The sequence below is a fragment of the Chrysochloris asiatica genome, unplaced genomic scaffold (genome assembly GCF_000296735.1).
Source record: "Chrysochloris asiatica unplaced genomic scaffold, ChrAsi1.0 scaffold00044, whole genome shotgun sequence".
NCBI classification, from domain to species: Eukaryota; Metazoa; Chordata; class Mammalia; order Afrosoricida; family Chrysochloridae; genus Chrysochloris; species Chrysochloris asiatica.
In genome coordinates this window covers 345,795-365,857 of record NW_006408562.1, presented here as the reverse complement: position 1 = coordinate 365,857, position 20,063 = coordinate 345,795, and the positions used below count along the sequence as shown (strand labels likewise).

Genomic DNA, 20,063 nt, shown 5'->3' with positions numbered 1-20,063 from the left:
TGGCCTCTCTGATCCTTCCCCCATGTGGTCTCACCCAAGATGGCGGCTCCTGGCGCAGCCGAGCAGCCCGGATTAGAAAGCAATAGATTTCTTGCTTCTGCCACAGATTCTCCCAGCTGTGAGCCTTCCAACCTTCTAAGTATTCCTTTATATGTGGTTCAGAGTTCTGGGACCATCCCCTGAGCCTGCTTGGTCGGGTATTCTGTGTTGTTGTTGGCGGAGCTCTTTGCTACACGTCCACCCATTCCACTATCTTGTTTGTTCCTCCTCAATTTGGTTTTATTCTGTCCGGTTCTCTGTTGATGTACTGCTGTGGATCTTTTTGAATTACCTTCAGCAAAGTTTTACTTGTATGTGATATTAATGGTGTTGTTTGATGATTTCCACAATCTGTTAAGTCTCTTCTCTTTGGAATGAGCACAAATATGGATCTTTTCCAATCAGTTGGCCAGCTAGGTGTCTTCCAAATTTCTTGGCATAGATAATTGAGCTCCTCCAGTACAGCATCAATTTGCTGAAAGATTTCTATTTCCATTCTGTCAATTCCTGGAGCCTTGTTTCTCACCAGTGTCTTCAGTGCATTGGACTTGGGCTTTTTCCTTCAGTACCATCTATACATGTTTATGTGCCACATCTTGAAATGGTTGAACATCGACCATTGCTTTCTGGGACAGTCACTCTATGTATTTCTTCCGTCTTCTGATGATTCCTACATCATTCAATATTTTGTCCATGTTGTTTTTGCTAAGTGTCACCAAGTCAATTCTGACTCATAGTGACCCTGTATCAGGTTTCCAGAGAACAGCTAGTGGATTTGAACTTCTGACCTTGTGGTTAGCAGTCCAGTGCCTGTCCTACAGCATCACACCGTGTTATCCATGTTATTAGGTGCTGTTGAGTCAATTCTGACTCATAGCAAGCGATTCTATATAGGATTTCTGAGGAGCAGCTGGTGAGTTTGATCTGCTGACCTGGTGGTTTGCAGTCCAGTGCTGATCCTACAGCACCACACCAGGAGTCTACAGAACCCTTCAACAGGGTTAAACACAACCCTTCAAACCAAGGCTTCTTGCAACTTGAAAATTGCTGAGTTAGTTCCTGTCTTTGCCTTTCTAACTCCAGGTCTTCATGGATTTCATTGTAATACTTGACTTTATATCTTCCAGCTGCCATTCGAAATTTTCTGTGCAGCTCATTGTTTCCATTTGTTTCAGTTTCTCTACATTCAAGAGCAAGTTTCAGAGTCTTTTTTAGCATCCATTTTATCTTTTTAATGACCTTTTGCTTTTTTTCCTGTATCATGTTGTTGATGTCATCCCGCAACTCCTCTGGTCTTCAGTCATTAACATCTAATGCACTAAGTCTGTTCTTGAAATGGTCTCTAAATTCATGTGGGACATATCCAAGGCCAAATTTTGGCTCTCCTGGACTTGTTTTCATTTTCTTCAGCTTCATTCTAAAGGTGCATATGAGCAGTTGATGGTATGTTCCACAGTCCACTCATGGCCTTGTTTTAAACTGATACTGAGTTTTCCCACCAACTGTTCTCACAGATATAATCATTTTGATTCCTGTGTGTTTCATCTGGTGAAGTCCATGAAAAACAAAAGGTTGTTTTTAAACAATCTTTTATGTTGTTTAAAACACGGTATTTGCAATGAATAATAAGTCATTGTTCTTGCAAAGTTCTATCATGTGATCTCTAGGATCATTTCTATCATCAAGGCCGTATTTTCTAACTACTGATCGTTCCTATTTTCTTTCCAGTGTTCACATTCCAGTCACCAGTAGTTATTAATGCATCTTGACTGCATATTTGATCATTTTTAGACTGAAGAAGTTGGTAGAATTTTTCAATTTCATCATCACTGTCTTAGTGTGTAGTGTGTACATTTGAATAATAATTGTATTAACTGATCTTCCTTGTAGGCTTATGGATATTGTCCTATAGCAGACAAGATTTTACTTCAAGATAGATCTTGAAATATTCTTTTTTACGATAAATATGAGGCCATTCCTCTTGAATTTGTTGTTACTGGTACAGTAAATCGTATGCTTGTCAGATTAAAAATGAACACTACCTGTCCATTTCAAGTCACTAATGCCTAGTATATTGATCTTTATATATTCCATTTCATTTTTGACAACTTGCAATTTACCTACTTCATATATAGTACATTCTAGCTTCCAATTATTAATGGATGTTTGCAGCTCTTTCTCTTCATTTTTACATTGTGCCCTATCAGCTAATGAAGGTCCCAAATACTTTGCTCTGTTCACACTATTAAGGTCAACTCTACTTTGTGGGAGGCAGCTTTCCCTCAGTGGAATTCTGAATGCCTTTCCCCTGGTGGGCTGAGCTTCTGATACTATATCTGATATTGTGCTGCTGCTATTCATGATGTTTTCATCTTGTAGCACTTTATCTGACAGTGTTCCTCTGCGATTTATAAGGTTTTCAGTGGCTAACCATTCAGACGTTGTCTGTCTCTCATTTCTAGTCTATGTTAGTCTGGAAACTCCTGTCTACCATGGGTGATCCTGCTGGTATTTAAAGTACCAGTGGCATAGCTTCCAGCATCACAGAAACACACAAGCCACTACAATATGACATACTTACAGGTAATTGATTTATCTAGCGTACAGTTACATGGTAGTTACCAGCTATCTTGTGAGTGCTTTACAAATACCGATTCACCTTATCCTCTAATAGCCCTGTGAGGTGATCTTATTTTGTTCTCACAGGAATTTAAAAAGAGGTTCTACCAGAGGTACAGGTCAGAGAATTCGAGTGGTGATATAGGACCCGAATCCTCTCACTAATAGCTCTTTTGTTATTTGAAGACACAGTGTGGCACTGTGGGCTAATGCATCAGACTGCAAAGTCATTTGCTACCCCTTGGAAGCCCTATACAGGGTTGCTATGGGTCAGAATTGACTCGATGGCACTTAACAACAACAACAATCCCTAGTGTTGGGTGGACATGGAGCAGGCTTAGTAGGTGACTGAGTAGGAGAAAGCCCATCATGTCAGGGCCAAGCAACCCTGCCAGCCCTACCCCAGCCTTCTTGAGTCCAATTGGAAGGTTCTTCCTGTGGCACAGTGACTTACTAGGACCCTGTGGAGGGATGCACATGGAACCCATTAAAGAAGGAAGGCATTACTCCTTTGTCCTTAATCAGTCGGAGACAAGTTGGGATCTGGTACTAAATTTGTAACTAAAACTCAAGAGGGAGTACAGTTCAATGGATCTTCCCATTTTTTGGTTCAGATCATTGTATTGTGGTTTTCCTCTGTCTTCCTGGGTGAATTTCTGCAGTAGCATTAAAGGAATCATGCAAGAACTTGGCTTTACTATTCCAAAGCCACACTATCAAAGTACCCAGATGTGTATGAAACTTATGAGTAAAATCATATTTAAATGAGCCTGAAGAAGTGTCCCATGAAGTGGAAACTCGGTGGTACCTTTGAAAGTTCAGTTCATCTTATTAGAACCATGACCTAATAGAATTTGAGTATTGGTATGCATTGTTTCCTAAATACATTTCAAGTCACATCTTTATTACAGTGATGCTTCCATTTGAGAGTCATAAGCAGAGATGGTCTGGAAGAAACAAAGCAGTTATCAAAACTTGAGCTCATATTATACCAAAATGTCCTTACTTTTCACATAGAAACAGTTATATCTGAGGTACCTGTTTAACTCCCAAAAAAGTCCAACTCCTCCAGGTTGTGATAACTCCTGGCTATGGTGGTCGAGCTTTATCTACTCTTATGTTTTTGCAGTGTTTGTGTGTATCTCCACATGTCCCCCAAGTTAATGATAAACTTAAGGAGTTAGACCTGCTTGGGAGCTCTTTCCCTCCATTTCCACATGAGCATACTGCTGATAAGCTTCTTCTCCCTTCCACTTTTGAAATCTAATTGCAGCTTTAACACTAAGGAGTGTTCTCCAGAAATCATTGTTTCTGCCTTAGGGTCAGGAAGATTAAAGACCAGGATTTCTATTATCAGTCAGCCTGCTTTAGAGGTAATGCAGTTGATATAGAGGTAGAGAATTAGGGACAGATAGACGATAAATAACAAAGTACTACTTTGCTAGTGGTTACCAATTAGGCTGCTAACTCAAGGTCAGCAGTTCAGAACTACCAACTGTTCCACGGGAGAAAGATGAGGTTTTCTGCCCCTGTAAAGATTTACGACCTTGGAAATACTATACAGGGTCGCTGTGAGTCAGAACCAACTCCACGGCATGTAACCACCACCACCTCTTTGCTAGTGTGAGCCTTTGTGGCACTCTAGGATTAGCACTGCACTTCTAACCACAATATCAGCAGTTCAAACCCACCAGCCACTCCTCAGAACCCCTATACAGGGTCACTATGAGACAGAACCCACTTGACAGTACTTAACAACAACAACAACAACAACAACAACTCTGCTAGAGTATTAAACAATAGGCAATGACTTTGGTTTGGCAAGATGGATCAGTTTTCTGAAGTGAAGCAAGTTCATCTAGCCCAAAGCTTCCCTAGGCTTTCCTTTCAGAACATACCTCCTGTAATTAAATATTTTAAATATATTATCAATGATTGGACTAGAAGAACAGACGTGACAATAGTAGCTTTTATGTTCTTTGTAGTTTAAGTTTAAGAACACCATTCAAGTATTTGTTTGAAGACATTTTTATTCATCGAATTTATAAACAGACTTTGGATGGAGATAAGGGAGGGGAGGAGCAGTGTCAAGCAAGGATTCAAGTCCCAGCTGCTCCTTTTCATTGATAGTCACCAGTAACAATCTCCAACGCCCATCCTTCTTACAGATGAAATGAAGTAGTGCTATGTGAAATGTACAGTGTGGCTCACAGCCTTTCACAGATGCAGTGTAAATGTCAACAAGTGACATATATTGTGTCTGTTTTTCATAAGTGGAAAATCGGGGAGTAACTGGTAATGTCATTCCTTGTTTTGCTTCATGAAACTCATTGTTGCTATTAAGATGATTTTTATTAAGGAGCTGAAAGAACAAGAGTCCATGGCCATTATTAACCCATGTATCCATATGCAGTAGTTGTGGGTGTCAGAGCTGTTCAGGCCACACCAAACAACTTGGCCAGAGTTCCAGGGAGTAGGCCTGGGCGCTTGAGTCTCACAGTTGTTGACCAGCCCTGGCTAAGAAACACAGTGTTTATTACTTACTTCCTGATAAGGGCCATGCCGATAAGCTTTGGAACATTGTTTAGTAACCATTAGAACATTATTGATATTATTTTTTGTTGCCATGGAGTCTGCTCCTAGCAATGGTGACTCCGTGTACAACAGAGCGAGACACTGCCTGGCTCTGTGCCATCTACATGATTACTGGGAGACTTGAGTCCATTGTTGCGGCCATGTGTATATTGAGTGCCTTCAACCTAGCGAGTTCATCTTCAAACACTACAGGGGATGCTATTCTGTTGTGACTCATTGGGTTTATCTGCAAATTTTTGAAGTAGACCACCAGGCCTTTCTTCTTAGGCTGCTGAAATCTTTCCACCTTGGGTAGCACTGTTGATATTTGAAATACTGATTCCAGGATCACAGAAATTTGTAAGCTAGAACAGTACAACAAACTGACGGATGGTTAGTAGGTTGGTATTCTTAACTTGTAGCAATTGGCAAATTAGGACAGTCTGGGTGTGGGCTTTGCATTGTGGCCTTACTGTTTGATGTAAGTACCTCAGCAGCACATCACTGCCCAGGGTTGGCAGTCAGTGAATGATGGGCTGCCAGCCAGCACCCGTGTTCGTGGTCAGACACTCAGGTGGTATACCTGGGAAACATACACTCCACCGATTTCTATCAAGTCAGTTCTGATGCATACCGACCCAATATAGGGTTTCCAAAGCTGTAAATCTCTACGATAGTAGAAAGCTTCCTTTTTGTACAGAGTGCTGGTAGATTGGAACTGCTGACCATAAGCTTAGCAGCCAAAGTCATAACCCACTATGTCACCAAAGAAACAGAATGGTGACCCAAAATTATCCCCATGTGAATACACTTACTAAGAAAGAGATCAGAAGAAAGGACCTATGAAGGGACTTCAAAAAAGTCTGTGAGTCAGTTCATTACCTATTCGTTCCATTTTTTCATGAACTTTTGGAACTCCCTCATATGTTTCTGTGAAAGATTTGCACTAAAGTGAGTAAATTCATAAAAAAAGAGAGGTCAGCTGTAAGTACAAAAACTTTATGCAAGACAAATGTACATGAAGTTGTAAATGGAAATGTTTGTTATTTAGGATAATCTGAAGAGAGCTAGTTGTACAGTGGTAAAGTGCTCCATTGTAACGAAAAAAGGTCTGTGGTTTGAACCCAGCAGCCATTCCATGGAAGAAAGGTGTGGCCATCACAGCTTTGGAAACCCTATAAGACAGCTTTATGTCCTATGGCTTCAATATGAATTGGAATCAGCAGCAGCAGTTGGTTTTGTTTTGTTTTGTAATAATATAAATGATCACTCCCCTCTTTTACCCAAACCCGCAACGTCAAGTTGATTCAGACTCATAGGATCCTCTATAAGGTTTCTGAGACTGTTAAACCTTTATGGGAACAGACAGCTTCATCTTTCTCCTGTGGAGCAGCTTTTGGGTTTGAATTGCCAACTGTGCACTTAGCAACTCAATGCCTACCCAACAGTGGCAAGCAACAAGAATGGTCCAAAGTGGAAAACATGACATTTTTTGACATTCAAAAAAAGGTAGTTAATTGTTTATTAGTATTGAAAATGTTAAGATATTCTGGTACAATTCATTCATGAGTGTAACCTGTTTATTCCTTCCTTCTTTCCTTCCGTAATTTACTCTATCTTTGCTTAACTCGCCAGAAACAAAGTGCAGTCATTCCTAATAACTGTGCTCTGTGTGTTTGTTTATTTTTTCAGCCATGCAATGATAGACCTACTGGTTGAACTTTGCCTTCAGAACCACCTGAATCCATCCCACCATGCACTTGAGATCCGGTCTTTGGAAACCCAACAACCTTTGAGTTTTAAGCCAAACACCTTGGTTGGGACCCTAAATGTACACACCGTGTTTCTGAAAGAAAAAGTTCCTGAAGAGAAGCCTAAACCTGGGCCACCAAAGGTGCCTGAGGTCAGTAGTATGGGAGCCCTTTGTAGAGATATTAATGTCTAAGTAATGCCTGCAGACATCTGTGCTTGAGTTTCTCCTTCTCTGTTTTGCAGAGTTAGACACTGAACTGAGTTTAAGAGTTGAATGCTTGTTGTTGTAGCAGTGCTTCTTTAGATATTATAGGAGAGAATTAGTCTAGAGCAGCTCTCCTTGAGGACTATCTGTAATGGTAAAACTGTCCTGCTTCTCTGTACTGTCCACTACAACAGCCACTGGCCATAAGTAGCTGTCAAGCACTTGAAATTTGAGTGGTGCTATTAAGAAACTGAATTCTTTTATTGTACTGAAATTTCAATAGCTACAAGTAGCTAGTGTCTATCCTATTAGATGAAGTCCTGGTGTGGTGCTGTGGGCTAATGCGCCATACTGCAAGGTTGGGTTGAACCGCAAGGTAGGGAGTTATTGGGAGACTTGAGTCGAAACCCTGTACAGAGTCCCTATGAATGAGGACATACTCGATGGCACTTAACAACAATGACCCTATTAGAAAGTACAGTTCTAAAGGTCATTATGTTACAGGAAGCAGGGGGGATAGGCAGAGAATTAGATCAACTCCCTATAGAGAAGGAAAAAAAGAACTGGAAATTTCCTTAATAAAATGTTATGTCTGTAATTGTTCTTGTTGGTAAGTGCTGTCAAGTTAGTTCCAACTCATAGCAACCCTGTATAGAGTTTCCAAGGAGTGGCTGGTGAGCTTGAATCGCCAACCTTGCAATTCAAACAGACCTTTCAATACAGCACATTAGCCCACGGTACCATACCAGGACTGCATGTCTATAATTAAGGGCATGTTGTTGTTGTTGTTGTGTGCCATGGAGTCGGTTCCAACTCATAGCGACCCTGGACAGGGTTTCCGGGGTTGTAAATCTTTAAAGGAGTAGAAAGCCTCATCTTACTCCCACGGAACAGCTGGTAGTTTTGAACTGCTGACCCTGAGATTAGCAGCCTGATTTGTAACCACTACACTACCAGAGCTCCAAATATATAGCTTTAATTGGCATATAAAACCAACAGCCAATCTCAGTCTCAATGGTGAAAAACAAAAGCTATTCCCCTTGCAAACAGGACCCAGACAAGGATGCTCTTCATCACCATTCCTACTGAGCATTGTGCTGGAAGTCTTAGCCAGAGCTATAAGGCAAGAAAGAGAAATTGAAGGTATCAAAATTGGCAAAGAAGCAGTAATACTCTCTTTATCATCAGATGATATGTCCAAAATATTTCTTAAGAGAATTATTTTAAATCATAGATATATTTGGTAAAATGGCAGGGTACAAGATCAACATACAAGTATCAGTCAGATCCCTTTCCATTAATAAAGGGAGCTCTGAAAGTAAACCAGGAAAACAATACTGTATACATTATCCACCCAACAGATGAAATAAATGGGAATAAATCTAACCAGAGAAACAAAAGATCTATAAAAGAAAACAACAGAACACTACCACAAGATGCCAGAAGAAACCTGCAGAAATGGAAGAATATACCCTGCTTATGGATAGGAAGGCTTAGTATTGTGAAAATGTCAACACTACCCAAAGCAATCTACAGATATAATACAATCCCAATACAGGTTCCAACATCACTCTTTAACAAGATGGAAAAATGTATCACTAACTTTATATGGTAAAGAAAGGGACACCTGGATAAGTAGGGCATTATTTAAAAAGAAGAACAAAGTAGGAGGTTTCCTACATCTTTATCTTAAACCCTACTACACAGCCACAGTGGTCAAAACAGCCTGGAACTGGTACAATGAAAGACACATAGACTAATGGAACAGAATTGAGACCCCCAGAAGGAAGTCCACCCACCTGTGGTCAGTTGGTGTTTGACAAAGGGTCAAAATATATTAAATGAGGAAGAGATATTCTCTTCAGCAAATCGTGCTGGCAGAATTGGGAATTCATTTTCAAAAAACTGAAACAAAATTCATATCTCACACTATATATAAAAGTGAACACAACTTGGATTAAAAGCCTAATTGTAAAGCCTAGAACTATAAAGCTCATCAGTGAAAAACTAGGGCTCTGATATATGGCATAAATACACTATCAATCATAACTTAAAGCATGCAAACAGAAGACAAAATAGACTACAGGACCTCCTAAAAGTTAGACACTTATGTGCATCAAAGGATTTCACCAAAAGACTGAAAAGAGAATCCACAAACTTCGGGGGGAAAAAATTGGTAAATTATATTGGCATATAAGATAAAGGACTATTCTCAGAAATTTGTAGAATACTTCAATGCATCAACAAGAAGACTGATAATCCAACTCAAAATTGAGCAGAGGACATGAAAATACACTTCATCAAAGAAGACATTCAGGCAGCCAACAAACATATGAAGAAATGCTCATAATCATTAGCCATTAGAGATGCAAATCAGAACAATGAGATATCATCTTACTCATGCATTAATAGCGAAGTTCCCAAAAACAGAAAACAGCAAATGCTGGCGAGGGTGTGGAGAGACTTGGACCCTTCTACGCTGCTGGTACAAGTGTAAAATGGTGCAGCCACTGTGGAAAATGATAAGGAACATTCTAAAAGAGTTGGAAATAGAAATACCACATGATTCATAATCCCTCTACTTGGTACATATCCTCAAGAAATAAGAGCTGTAACACAAATAGACATTCTGCACACAGATGTTCTTCACAGCCCTATTCACAACAGCAAACAGATGGAGACAGCTTAAATGCCCAACAATAGGAGAATGGTTAAACAAACTTTGGTACATACACACAGTGGAATACTATGCAACGTTGAAGAACAAGGATGAATTTGCAAAACACCTCACAACATGGATAAACTTGGAGAATATTATACTGATTGAAATTAGTCAATCACAAATGGCCAAAGATTGTATGATACCATTGTTGCAAAAATAGTTAAGTACAGATTATCTTGCTAAATGAAACATTTTACATTGGTTACCCGAGGGAGGCAGGATGGAACAATTCACATGTTAACATGGATGGTGGGACAGGCAATATTCAACAAGAGGGAGGTTGGCATAAGAAAGTTGAAGGTAGCAGGGAGACACAGGGAAGAGTGTAAGAGTTCAAGGAAACAGAGGTCACTGTTAACTGGTGCTACATGGAAGGGATTGTAATCATTGTAATGAAGCAAAGTATTGGATTTGTTGAATGTAAAACTAATGATCTGCTCTGTAAACCTTCACTCAATTCACAATAAAAAGGTATAAATTAATAAATAAAAATAAAATGTTATGTCTAAAATAGTTCCTCTTTGCAGTTGGGGACTATCTTCACATATACATAGCTTAATTGCAGGCTTTTGTTTACCAATTGAAATTAACACCAGCTGCTTATTAGACTTTTAATAAGGCTTTTATGTGAATCCTCTAACTTTACATTGAAAAAAAATAGCATTTCATTCTTTTAGATTATTAGAAGATTTGCTACATTTTCTTCTTTTAAAAATGCCAACATGGCCAGCTGCATTATCTCCTGCGAGTGTTCTAAGTTTGGAGTCACATTGAATCGGGTGACTAATAGATTTTATTTGGTGTCCTTCTGTACTCAGGAGATTTCTCCAAATTCTTCTAGTAAAATGAATATTGAAAAGCAGAGGAACAGGTTTATGATCTCTGGCTTATTTCCCTAGTTCCCAGGCATAGATCCTCGGGGTAGCGAAGTATTATTGTTGTTGTTGTTGTTATGTGCCATGGAGTCGGTTCCAACTCATAGCAACCCTGTATAGGGTTTCCGAGGCTGTAAACCTTTATGGGAGCAGAAAGCCTCATCTTTCTCCCACAAAACAGCTGGTAGTTTCGAACTGCTGACCTTGTGGTTCACAGCCCAATTCGTAACCACTACATTACCAGAGCTTGGATTCCGGTGTAAGAAGTAGGGCAATGTCTGCCTCTCACAGCCCCTCATCATGGTCACTGAGGCCTCAGAACAGGAGGGAGCATGAATCAGTGTATGTTTGCTGTGTCTGTCTTTCCTGGATGTTTGCATAATGCAGGTAATCATAAAGAAAGAAAATAGTGGACTGGATGAAACGTTAGCATATTACATATTTTTGATGGGCCACTTTATATGTGGTCACCTAAAATGAACTCTGGTCAAATTCTTTTTTTGTATGTAATTATTATTTTAATCATATAAAAACTAAAATCATTTCTATGTTTTCTAGCTTAAAGTGTATGTACTTTGTGTATAATAGGATTCCTAGTGTGGCATTGTGGAATAAGAACTAAACTACAAGGTTGGTGGTTTAAACCTACCAGCTATTCCTTGGAAACCCTATACAGGGTTGCTGGGAGTTGGAACCAACTCAGTGACACTTAACAACACCAACATGTATTTTTAAATAAGGGTTTGTAAACATACACAAGTACACACTATATACGATATATCGTTTTGTTGTTAAGTGCCGTCAAGTCGTTTCTGGCCAATAGCGACCCAGTATAGGGTTTCCAAAGGAGCTCTGGTAGCATAGTGGTTACGAATCGGGCTGCGAACCTTAAGGTCAGCGGTTCGAAACTACCAGCTGCTCCACGGGAGAAAGATGAGGCTTTCTACTCCCGTAAAGATTTACACCCTCGGAAACCCTGTACAGGGTCGCTATGGGTCGGAACCGACTCGATGGCACATAACAACAACAATAGGGTTTCCAAGGAACAGCTGGTGAGCTTGAGACACCTACCTTGCAGTTCAAATGACTTTGTTGTCTGACACATTAGCCCACAACACCACACCAGGACTCCTCCTATATAATATATATACATGTTTACATGTTATTAAGTTCCTTCAAGTCAGTTCCAACCCATAGCTACCCTGAATAGGGTTTCTGATGAGCAGCTGGTGAGTTTGAACTGCTGACTTTGTGATTCAAACTGACTTTGCAGTCTAGCTCATTAACCCACATCACAGCAGGATACCAGGACTTCTACATATATAGACACACATTTCTATAGATATAAATTTATCAAACAATTTCTTGTTTGATAAGGGTTTTAATTAATAGAAATGGCCAATGAATACATAGGAAGATACTCAAGGTTATTAACTATTACAGAGATACACATCAAAGCCATGAGATACCATTTTTCACCCACTAGAAGGGACTCCTGTTGTGGCATTGTAGGATAAGTACTAGACTGCTAACCACAAGGTCAGCAGTTCAAACTCACCAGCTGCTCCTTGGAAATCCTGTACAGGGTCTACGAGTCAGCACCATCTCCACATCACTCAACAACAACAACAACAACAACAACAAGAATGGCTGTGATTTAAAATGGAAAAAAAAAAAAATGTGTTGACAAGGTTTTTTATGACGATATTGAAAATGATCCAGTCACTATGAAAAAGTTTGGTGGGTTCCTTTAAAAGTTAAACGTCAAATTGCTACATGATCTTGGAAACCTACTTCTAGGTGGGTTTCCCAAAGATTTGAAAGCAGGAATGCAAAAGGATGTTTATGTTCCACTATTCACTGCAGCACTGGTCACAGTAGCCAAAAAGTGGAAACAGCTTGACATGCCGTCCACAGATGAATGGATAAAGAAAATGTGTTGCATAGAGATAGTGGAATATAACTCCAGCCACAAAGAGAAAGGAGTTCTGATATATGGCACCCCATGAATAGACCTTGACAGAACTACAGTGAGTGAAATTAGTCAGTTACAGATGGACAAGTTGATGAGTCCACTGTTATGAAAGATCTACAATAGACAAGTGTATAGATATCAAAGTTTATTATTAGTGGTTACCAGACACAGGTAGGAAGAAGGGGGAAAAGGAGGTGGTCTCACTGCTTTAGAGATGCTGATAAGTATCTCTAAGCAGTTCCTAAGGGTGATAGGAAAGCTTGAAAATGTATCAAAGTAATGGATGGACAGCTTTACAAACATAACTAATGCTATTGAATTGTCCTGCTGAAAAGTGTTAAAAAGCAAGCTGTTATTATATTTACCACAATCCAAGTACATTTTAAAAGTTATTAACAATATTTCTCAACTGTTTTCCTTTAGAAGATATATGTGTATCTAATCAGAATCATTGAAAGATTGTATATGATAATTTAGAGCCCTTGAAAAAAGTCAGATGGTTTTCACTACTTATAGCCCATAACTCACCAGGCCTGTGGAAGAAATGATCTACTTATTAAAACAGAAGTTGAAGCCACTGTGGGAAGATGTACTTACAGCATTCTTTTTGTTTGTTGTGCTCTTCCAGAAATCTGTGCGTTTGGTCGTAAATTACCTGAGAACACAGAAAGCTGTTGTACGTGTGAGCCCTGAGGTACCTCTCCAGAATATTCTGCCAGTCATTTGTGCAAAATGTGAAGTCAGCCCAGAACATGTCATTCTCCTCCGGGATAACATTGCTGGGGAGGAGCTGGAGCTGTCCAAGTCCCTGAATGAGTTGGGGATAAAGGAACTCTACGCATGGGACAATAAGAGAGGTGAGACCACATTATGCCATATGTCCTATCAAGAATGTAGAGAAAACATACACATGTGACCTGTTAACTCTCATTCTAACTCTATAATGCTAAGTAGTGATGTGTACATTGAGTCTCCAGGCAATTCACATTGTGTCCAAAGTAGAGTTTCAGTGGGCCAAAATTAAACTTGGCTTGTTTTAACTCCTCCTCAATTATGAATACACCTCTTTTATCCCAGCCTTGAATGGGGGTTTTCATTGTCTGTGTTCATTGGTGAGATAAATGAAAGAGGGAGAAAACTGTGAGAGGAGAATTAGAAGAATTGCTCAAAACCACATACAATATTTTCTGGGCTTTCGTTTTACATTACCATTAACTACTTCCATTTTAAACATTGCTCAGAGTCAAAGCAAGTGGCAAAAATGCATTTAGCTATTCATTAACACTGATAAAATTAGTGATCAACACCACATTAGGCTTCCTTACTGTTGTTGCTGGAGACATCTAATTCATCACCTGAGTTTTATAGTAAATATTGACATCACAATCCCAGTCACAGATGAGAGCAGCAAGCCCCAGACGGTAAATGCTGGTACAGAACTGAATGTACTGTGTATGCAGAATTTTCTTATTGATATATGGGTTGGCTAGATGTATATTGAAACAAATGCCTGATTAATAAAAAGACTCCTAACATTTCTTGCCCATAGAATTATTAAAATAGGCTACTTAAAACTTCTATTTAATTGACATTAAGCGTCTCACTTAATATCTGTTACCTCACTTTTACTTATTCCACAAATAAGAATCAGTTAAGCTTTAAATATACTAAGTAAAGTGTCTCTACACCCTTTCCTCAAAGTCTTCTAATTAAAAAAAAAAAAGGCTTCTCTATCACCTAGCTTAAATACTTTAAACATCTGAAATAGAATAGGGTGAAAATGTAGTTTTCTTATTACCACATTTACAAGTAGAGCCTCTGTCCACCTCCCCCAAACTCCTCAAAATCAACCTGTCTCTTCCTGGGTCCTTGATCTTACTTGATAATCAAAAGAGGGATTGAGCTCAATCAGTTTCAATGAACATAGACTGTTTATTCCTTGGGAACTGACAAGCGTTCTGACGTTTGAAAACAATGAACCCTATGTTTTAATCCAGTACCTTTTTAAGACTCAGACAAGAATCCCCTCAGCATTCCCTGCCTTGACCTGGTTGTAGCTAGGTGTTTCTGGTTATATCAGCTCTATTTAAATTGAATTGACATAACTCTTTGGAAATAGAACTCTCATTCGGCAAGACAGAAACACAACTGTCCTACATTCAAGTATCTGAATGAAAAAGGCTTGCACAAACACGTATTTCAGTCATATGCCAACCATTCTGATGTATCTTTAAAAAGTAGTTTCAGAAACTACTAAGTGGAAAAAGCCACATTCAGACTTTGAGATAATCCTGAACACAGAGGAACATAGCTGAATCCTGTTGCTACTGCCTTGGCCCTCTGGCCCTTCCTGGGACCCCGTCCAAAAGCCAATTGCTATTGAGTTGACTCTGACTTGTGTCTACTCCATATGTGCCTGAGTAGAACTGCTCCATAGGGTTTCATTGGCTGAATTCTGGCTGTAGATTGCCAAACCTTTCATATGAGGCGTCTCTGGTGGACCTGTATTGTCAATCTTTTGGTTAATTTCTACCACCCATGGACCTCATTGATCTCTCCAAAGTTGGGATGGAAGGCACCAGGGCCTTACATACAATGCCTGTGCCTTACTGGTTGTGAGATACTATGATTATAATCTCGGTCAAAAGCCTTCATGTCTTGGTATTAACAGTCAAACCATCCCGAGGCTGTCCCTGATGATCACTTACTCTTTAGCAGCTAACCTTGACATGAAAGCCCTGGAGAAGCCCTTTCCTCTGTCCCTTTTGTTTGTTTCTTGTGTATGTGTGTATCTCATTCCTAGCCCTGCAGCTCCTGGAGAAAGGGTAAGAACCAACTACAGGAAAGTATGTGCTGTTCAGCCTCTGCCTTCGGAGGCCTGCCCTCCTCTGGAATTCCTGGCAGTAGCAGCTAGAATAGGCAGCTTTGCTGCCACCTGCTTCTGATGTGACTCTGAGCAGCTATAGAGTGCTTGAAATCCAGGCTCCATACCTACCTCAGGTTACCCCTGGTACAATGGATTGACCTGGGCTGAGTAGAGGAATGGGCCATGGACAGGGGCAGCTGCAGATCCTGAAGCTTGTCCTCATTTTTCCCCCTGCCTGACTTTTTCAGTTCTTCTGACCAAAGCTCAGTCCGAGCCCTCTCTGAGCTGCCAAGGTACAGTCAGCCCCTCCCTGGGGCTCCAGGCTGCTCTCTGCATGGCTTTGAATAGATAATGCATAGGGGACTCTTATGTGTGTTTGAAGAATGCGAGTGTGGCTGTGGTACCACGGGGGCGTTTTGTTGTGCTGGAGCAAGGTTACAATTTAGTGTTTGTTACGAGAATAATAACTGCAGTTGGAGAATGTAATTTATGAAGAAGGCTGTCATACAGAACGTCATCTGTACACAGAATTTCAGAGAAGAGTATCAGTGCTACAAGTAGAAAAGATACTCACTTGTGATTACCTGCCATCTTCTACCCCTGAGTTCCATCTTGCATGCCACAGAATTTGGAGCCCTACGGGTTTTTAAATTTAAATTATTGTGTGTGTATGTCATCGACAAGTATGCAAATGATTAGTCCCAATTTTGCATTTGTCCTGATACTTGTTACCAATTACATGCACACACACATTCAAAAAGATTAATTAAAATCACCATGAGTATATATTTGTATGTTACAGACACTTATGTTCATGTTTGCTAAAATATTTAACAATAGATTTGATTTCTGATAAACATAAATGAATGAAACAAAAGCTTAGCATTAGTCTGAGAATCACAGTTTGTGAAAGTAGAGAATGAAAGAGCGTTAGCCTGTACCAGGCTTACTATTGTTGTTGTAAAGTGTCATCGAGTCAGTTCCCATCCGGAGCAAACCTGTATAGGGCTTCCAAGGGGCAGCTAGTGAACCTGAACCACTGATCTTGTACGTCAAAGAGACTTTGCAGCATAGTGCCGTAACCCACAGCGCCGCGCCAGAACTCCAGGTTTACTATGAGGGACTTCAGAACCTTTGTGGGAAAATGGAATTAAAAATTAATGGAATTTTCCACTAATTTTTAGAAGTCCCTTTGTATTCTTTATCTGTTGTGTATCTCCATCGTACATTTGTTGTTGTTGCTAAGTGCCTTTGACTTGGTTCTGACTCATAGTGCCCCTGTATAGGGTTACAGAGGAGCTGCTGGTGGGTTTGAACCCCCATCTTGTGATTCAATTTGACCTTGCAGTCTAGTGCTTATCCTAAAGCACCACACCAGGACTCCCCATCTTATATAATTGTTATTGTTGCTAAATCCTATTGAGTTGGTTCTGACTAATATCCACCTTTATAAGGTTTCCAAGTGGTGGTTGATGGGTTTGAACCACCCACGTTGTGGTTTAAACCGACATTGGGGTCCAGTGCTTATCCTACAGCACCACACCAGGACTCCCCATCTGACATTAGAAATGAGTAATCAAAAGATAAACCCCATAAGTGGACACTTATTTTGAAGTAAAACTGAGATATGTGAAGATTTTATCAGTTCTGGTTGCATGCTTGTCTTAATAAATAAGAACTGGACTGCTAAATGCCAGGTTGCTGGTTCAAACCCAGCAGGCACTATTTAGGGTCACTATGAGTCAGAACTGACTTGACAGTATTTAACAATATCATTTGGGGAACAATCTTAGATAGGGAGAAAATGAATCAAGTAGTAATTATTTATTACCACTTTGTTAATGCACTGGACTGCAAAGTCAGTTTGAACCTCAAGATCGGAGGTTTACGTTCACCAGCCGCTCCTCAGAAACCCTATATAGGGTTGCTGTGGATTGGAACTGACTCGACTGCACTTAGCAACAACAATAACATATCCTCTAGTGATGGTGATCAGGCTGTAGAAACTTGTATATTATGTGCAAAAATCTCATACCAAGAAATGAAATGTAGACCTGTTTCTCCTCTTCCGTTTCCTTGCTTCATTACCTTATTCTAGTCTGATGGATTCTCAGTTTTTGCATCTGAAAAATTGATCTGTAAGGGTTCCATCATCTCCCTCCATGCCCCATGATCCATCTCGATCCGTTTCACAGCCATTGTAATGTTTCAAAACAGTATATGTTTCCTTATGAATTAGATATTGCTCCCCAAACTTACATTAATATTTAATTTTCAGTAGGTTTGATTAAATTTAAAAAAATACATTTTGTGCTCAGATTATCATGGAATTGGAATTGTGGACTATAGACAATAATTTCATGAGTTCTCCAAGCCTGAGAGGTATACATTATTAATTACACTCTGGATGTGTTACATCCTGTGGAAACTGCGGCTGACACAAACTGTAAGGAACCCTATCTCACTTGCTTGGTGCTTAAGCAGATCACTCTGTGTTGTTTTCTGAGTCTCAGAGGCCTCTGTCTGTTCAGAGCTGAAGCTTCATCTCTTAAAATAGACCAGCTGCTTAGGCTTTAGATCCTAGTTCATGATTCTGAACCCTAGCTTCTGCTACTGCTAAAGAGCTTCAGGTTTAGCACCATGAAAACGTGCCTTTTGGGCTAACGTCTGTCAGTTCTGTCCTTATGCCCTTCATTCCTGGGACTGACCTTACTTAGGCCTATGGGATGGAAGCAACAATGGTTCTGAGAGGTTCAATTCGGTTTTAATTTTCCGATTTTGTTTATTATTTTTGTGGCTGATGCAAAAGCCTGTGTTCCAGTAACGTATTTTATCCCTTGTTCATATGTTGTTGTTGCTGTTAAGTGTCATCAAGTCGATTCCAACCCATAGCAACCCTGTATAGGGTTTCCAAGGAGCAGCTGGTGAGCTTTAAACCACCAACCTTGCAGTTCATAAGCCCACAGTACCAAGTAACATTGACTCAGTTCCAACTCATAGCAACATGGGTAGGGTCTCCGACGAGCAGCTGTGGAGTTTGAATTGTTGATCTTGCGGTTCAAACCAACCTTGTGGTCCAGTGGTTATCCGACAGCGCCATACCGGCACTCCATGTATCCATGTCCCATTTTGCTCAATTCTAGAAGCATTTTTCTGTCATAAATACACATACTAATCCATAATATAAATGATTACTCTCTGTATGGGTCTTAGTCCCATTTATAGAGACCGTGTATAGTTTCCTAAGAGCAGCTGTTAAACTTGAAATGCCGACTTTTCGGTTCAAACCAACTTTGCAATCTAGTGCTTATCCTACAGTGCCATACTAGGAACCAGGACTTATACTCATATATATATGTTGTTGTTATCAAGTGCCATTGAGTAAGTTCTGACTCATAGCAACCCTGTATAGGGTTTCCAAGAAATGACTGGTGAGCTTGAACTACTGACCTTGCAGTTCAAAATGTCTTTGCAGTCCAATGCATTAACCCCACACTGCTATATATATTTATTTCAACCTGTGCATTGCAATTGGATCTGGTCCTTTGATTTTGGCATGTCTGTTAGTTTCTGCTGGAGTTCTTTGCATGTCTCCACAAACCCCAACTCCAGTGACTAAAACGTAAACCTTTTGCTTCTTAAAAAATTACATAAAGAATAACATGTTTGATTTTTGCTGTGTTGCATTCATAGTGTAAGTGTTAATGCATGCTATATATTACTAATACACTGACTTTTACATTCTAACATGAATATGAAATTATTCCAGAACACTTAATGGTCCTCATGAGGAACCTGTACATAGACCAAGAAGCAGTTGTTAGAGTAGAACAAAGAGATACTGAATGATTTAAAATCAGGAAAGGTGTGTGGTACCAGGGTTGTATCTTTTCACCGTTCTTATTTAGTCTGTATGCTGAGCAAATAATCTGAGAAGCAGAATTATTCACAGAAGAATGTTCCATCAGGATTAGAGGAAGCGTCATTAACATCCTGAAATATGCAGATGATGCAATCTTACTTGCTGAAAGTGAAGAGAACTTAAAATACTTACTAATTAAGATCAAAGACTATAAGCTTTCAGTATAGGCTGCACCGCAATGTAAAGAAGACAAAAATCCTCACAACTGGACTAGTAAATAACATCATGATGCTTACAGAAAAGACTGAAGTTGTCAATGACTTCATTTTGCTTGAATCCACAATTAACACTCATAGAAACAGTAGTCAAGAAATTAAACTATGTATCGCATTAGGCAACTTTGCTGCACGAGACTTCTTTAGAGTGTTTATGAGTAAAGAAGCTGTCAGTTTGAAGACTGAGTTGTGCCTGACCAAAGCCATGGCATTTTCAGTTGCCTCATATGCTTGTGAAAGTTGGATGATGAATAAGGAAGACTTTAGAAAAATTGCTGTTTTGTATTAGGGTGTTTGTT

At 39.7% G+C, this 20,063-nt stretch overlaps 1 protein-coding gene across 1 annotated transcript in view; it reads left to right on the top strand.

The window, feature by feature from the left end:
- COBL (cordon-bleu WH2 repeat protein) overlaps positions 1-20,063 on the top strand; it is a 316,809-nt gene that overhangs the window by 59,967 nt on the left and 236,779 nt on the right. The window contains exons 3-4 of the mRNA XM_006861913.1: positions 6,925-7,135; positions 13,390-13,618. Of these exons, the coding sequence (XP_006861975.1) occupies positions 6,925-7,135; positions 13,390-13,618 (440 nt within the window). The remainder of the gene's footprint in view (positions 1-6,924; positions 7,136-13,389; positions 13,619-20,063) is intronic.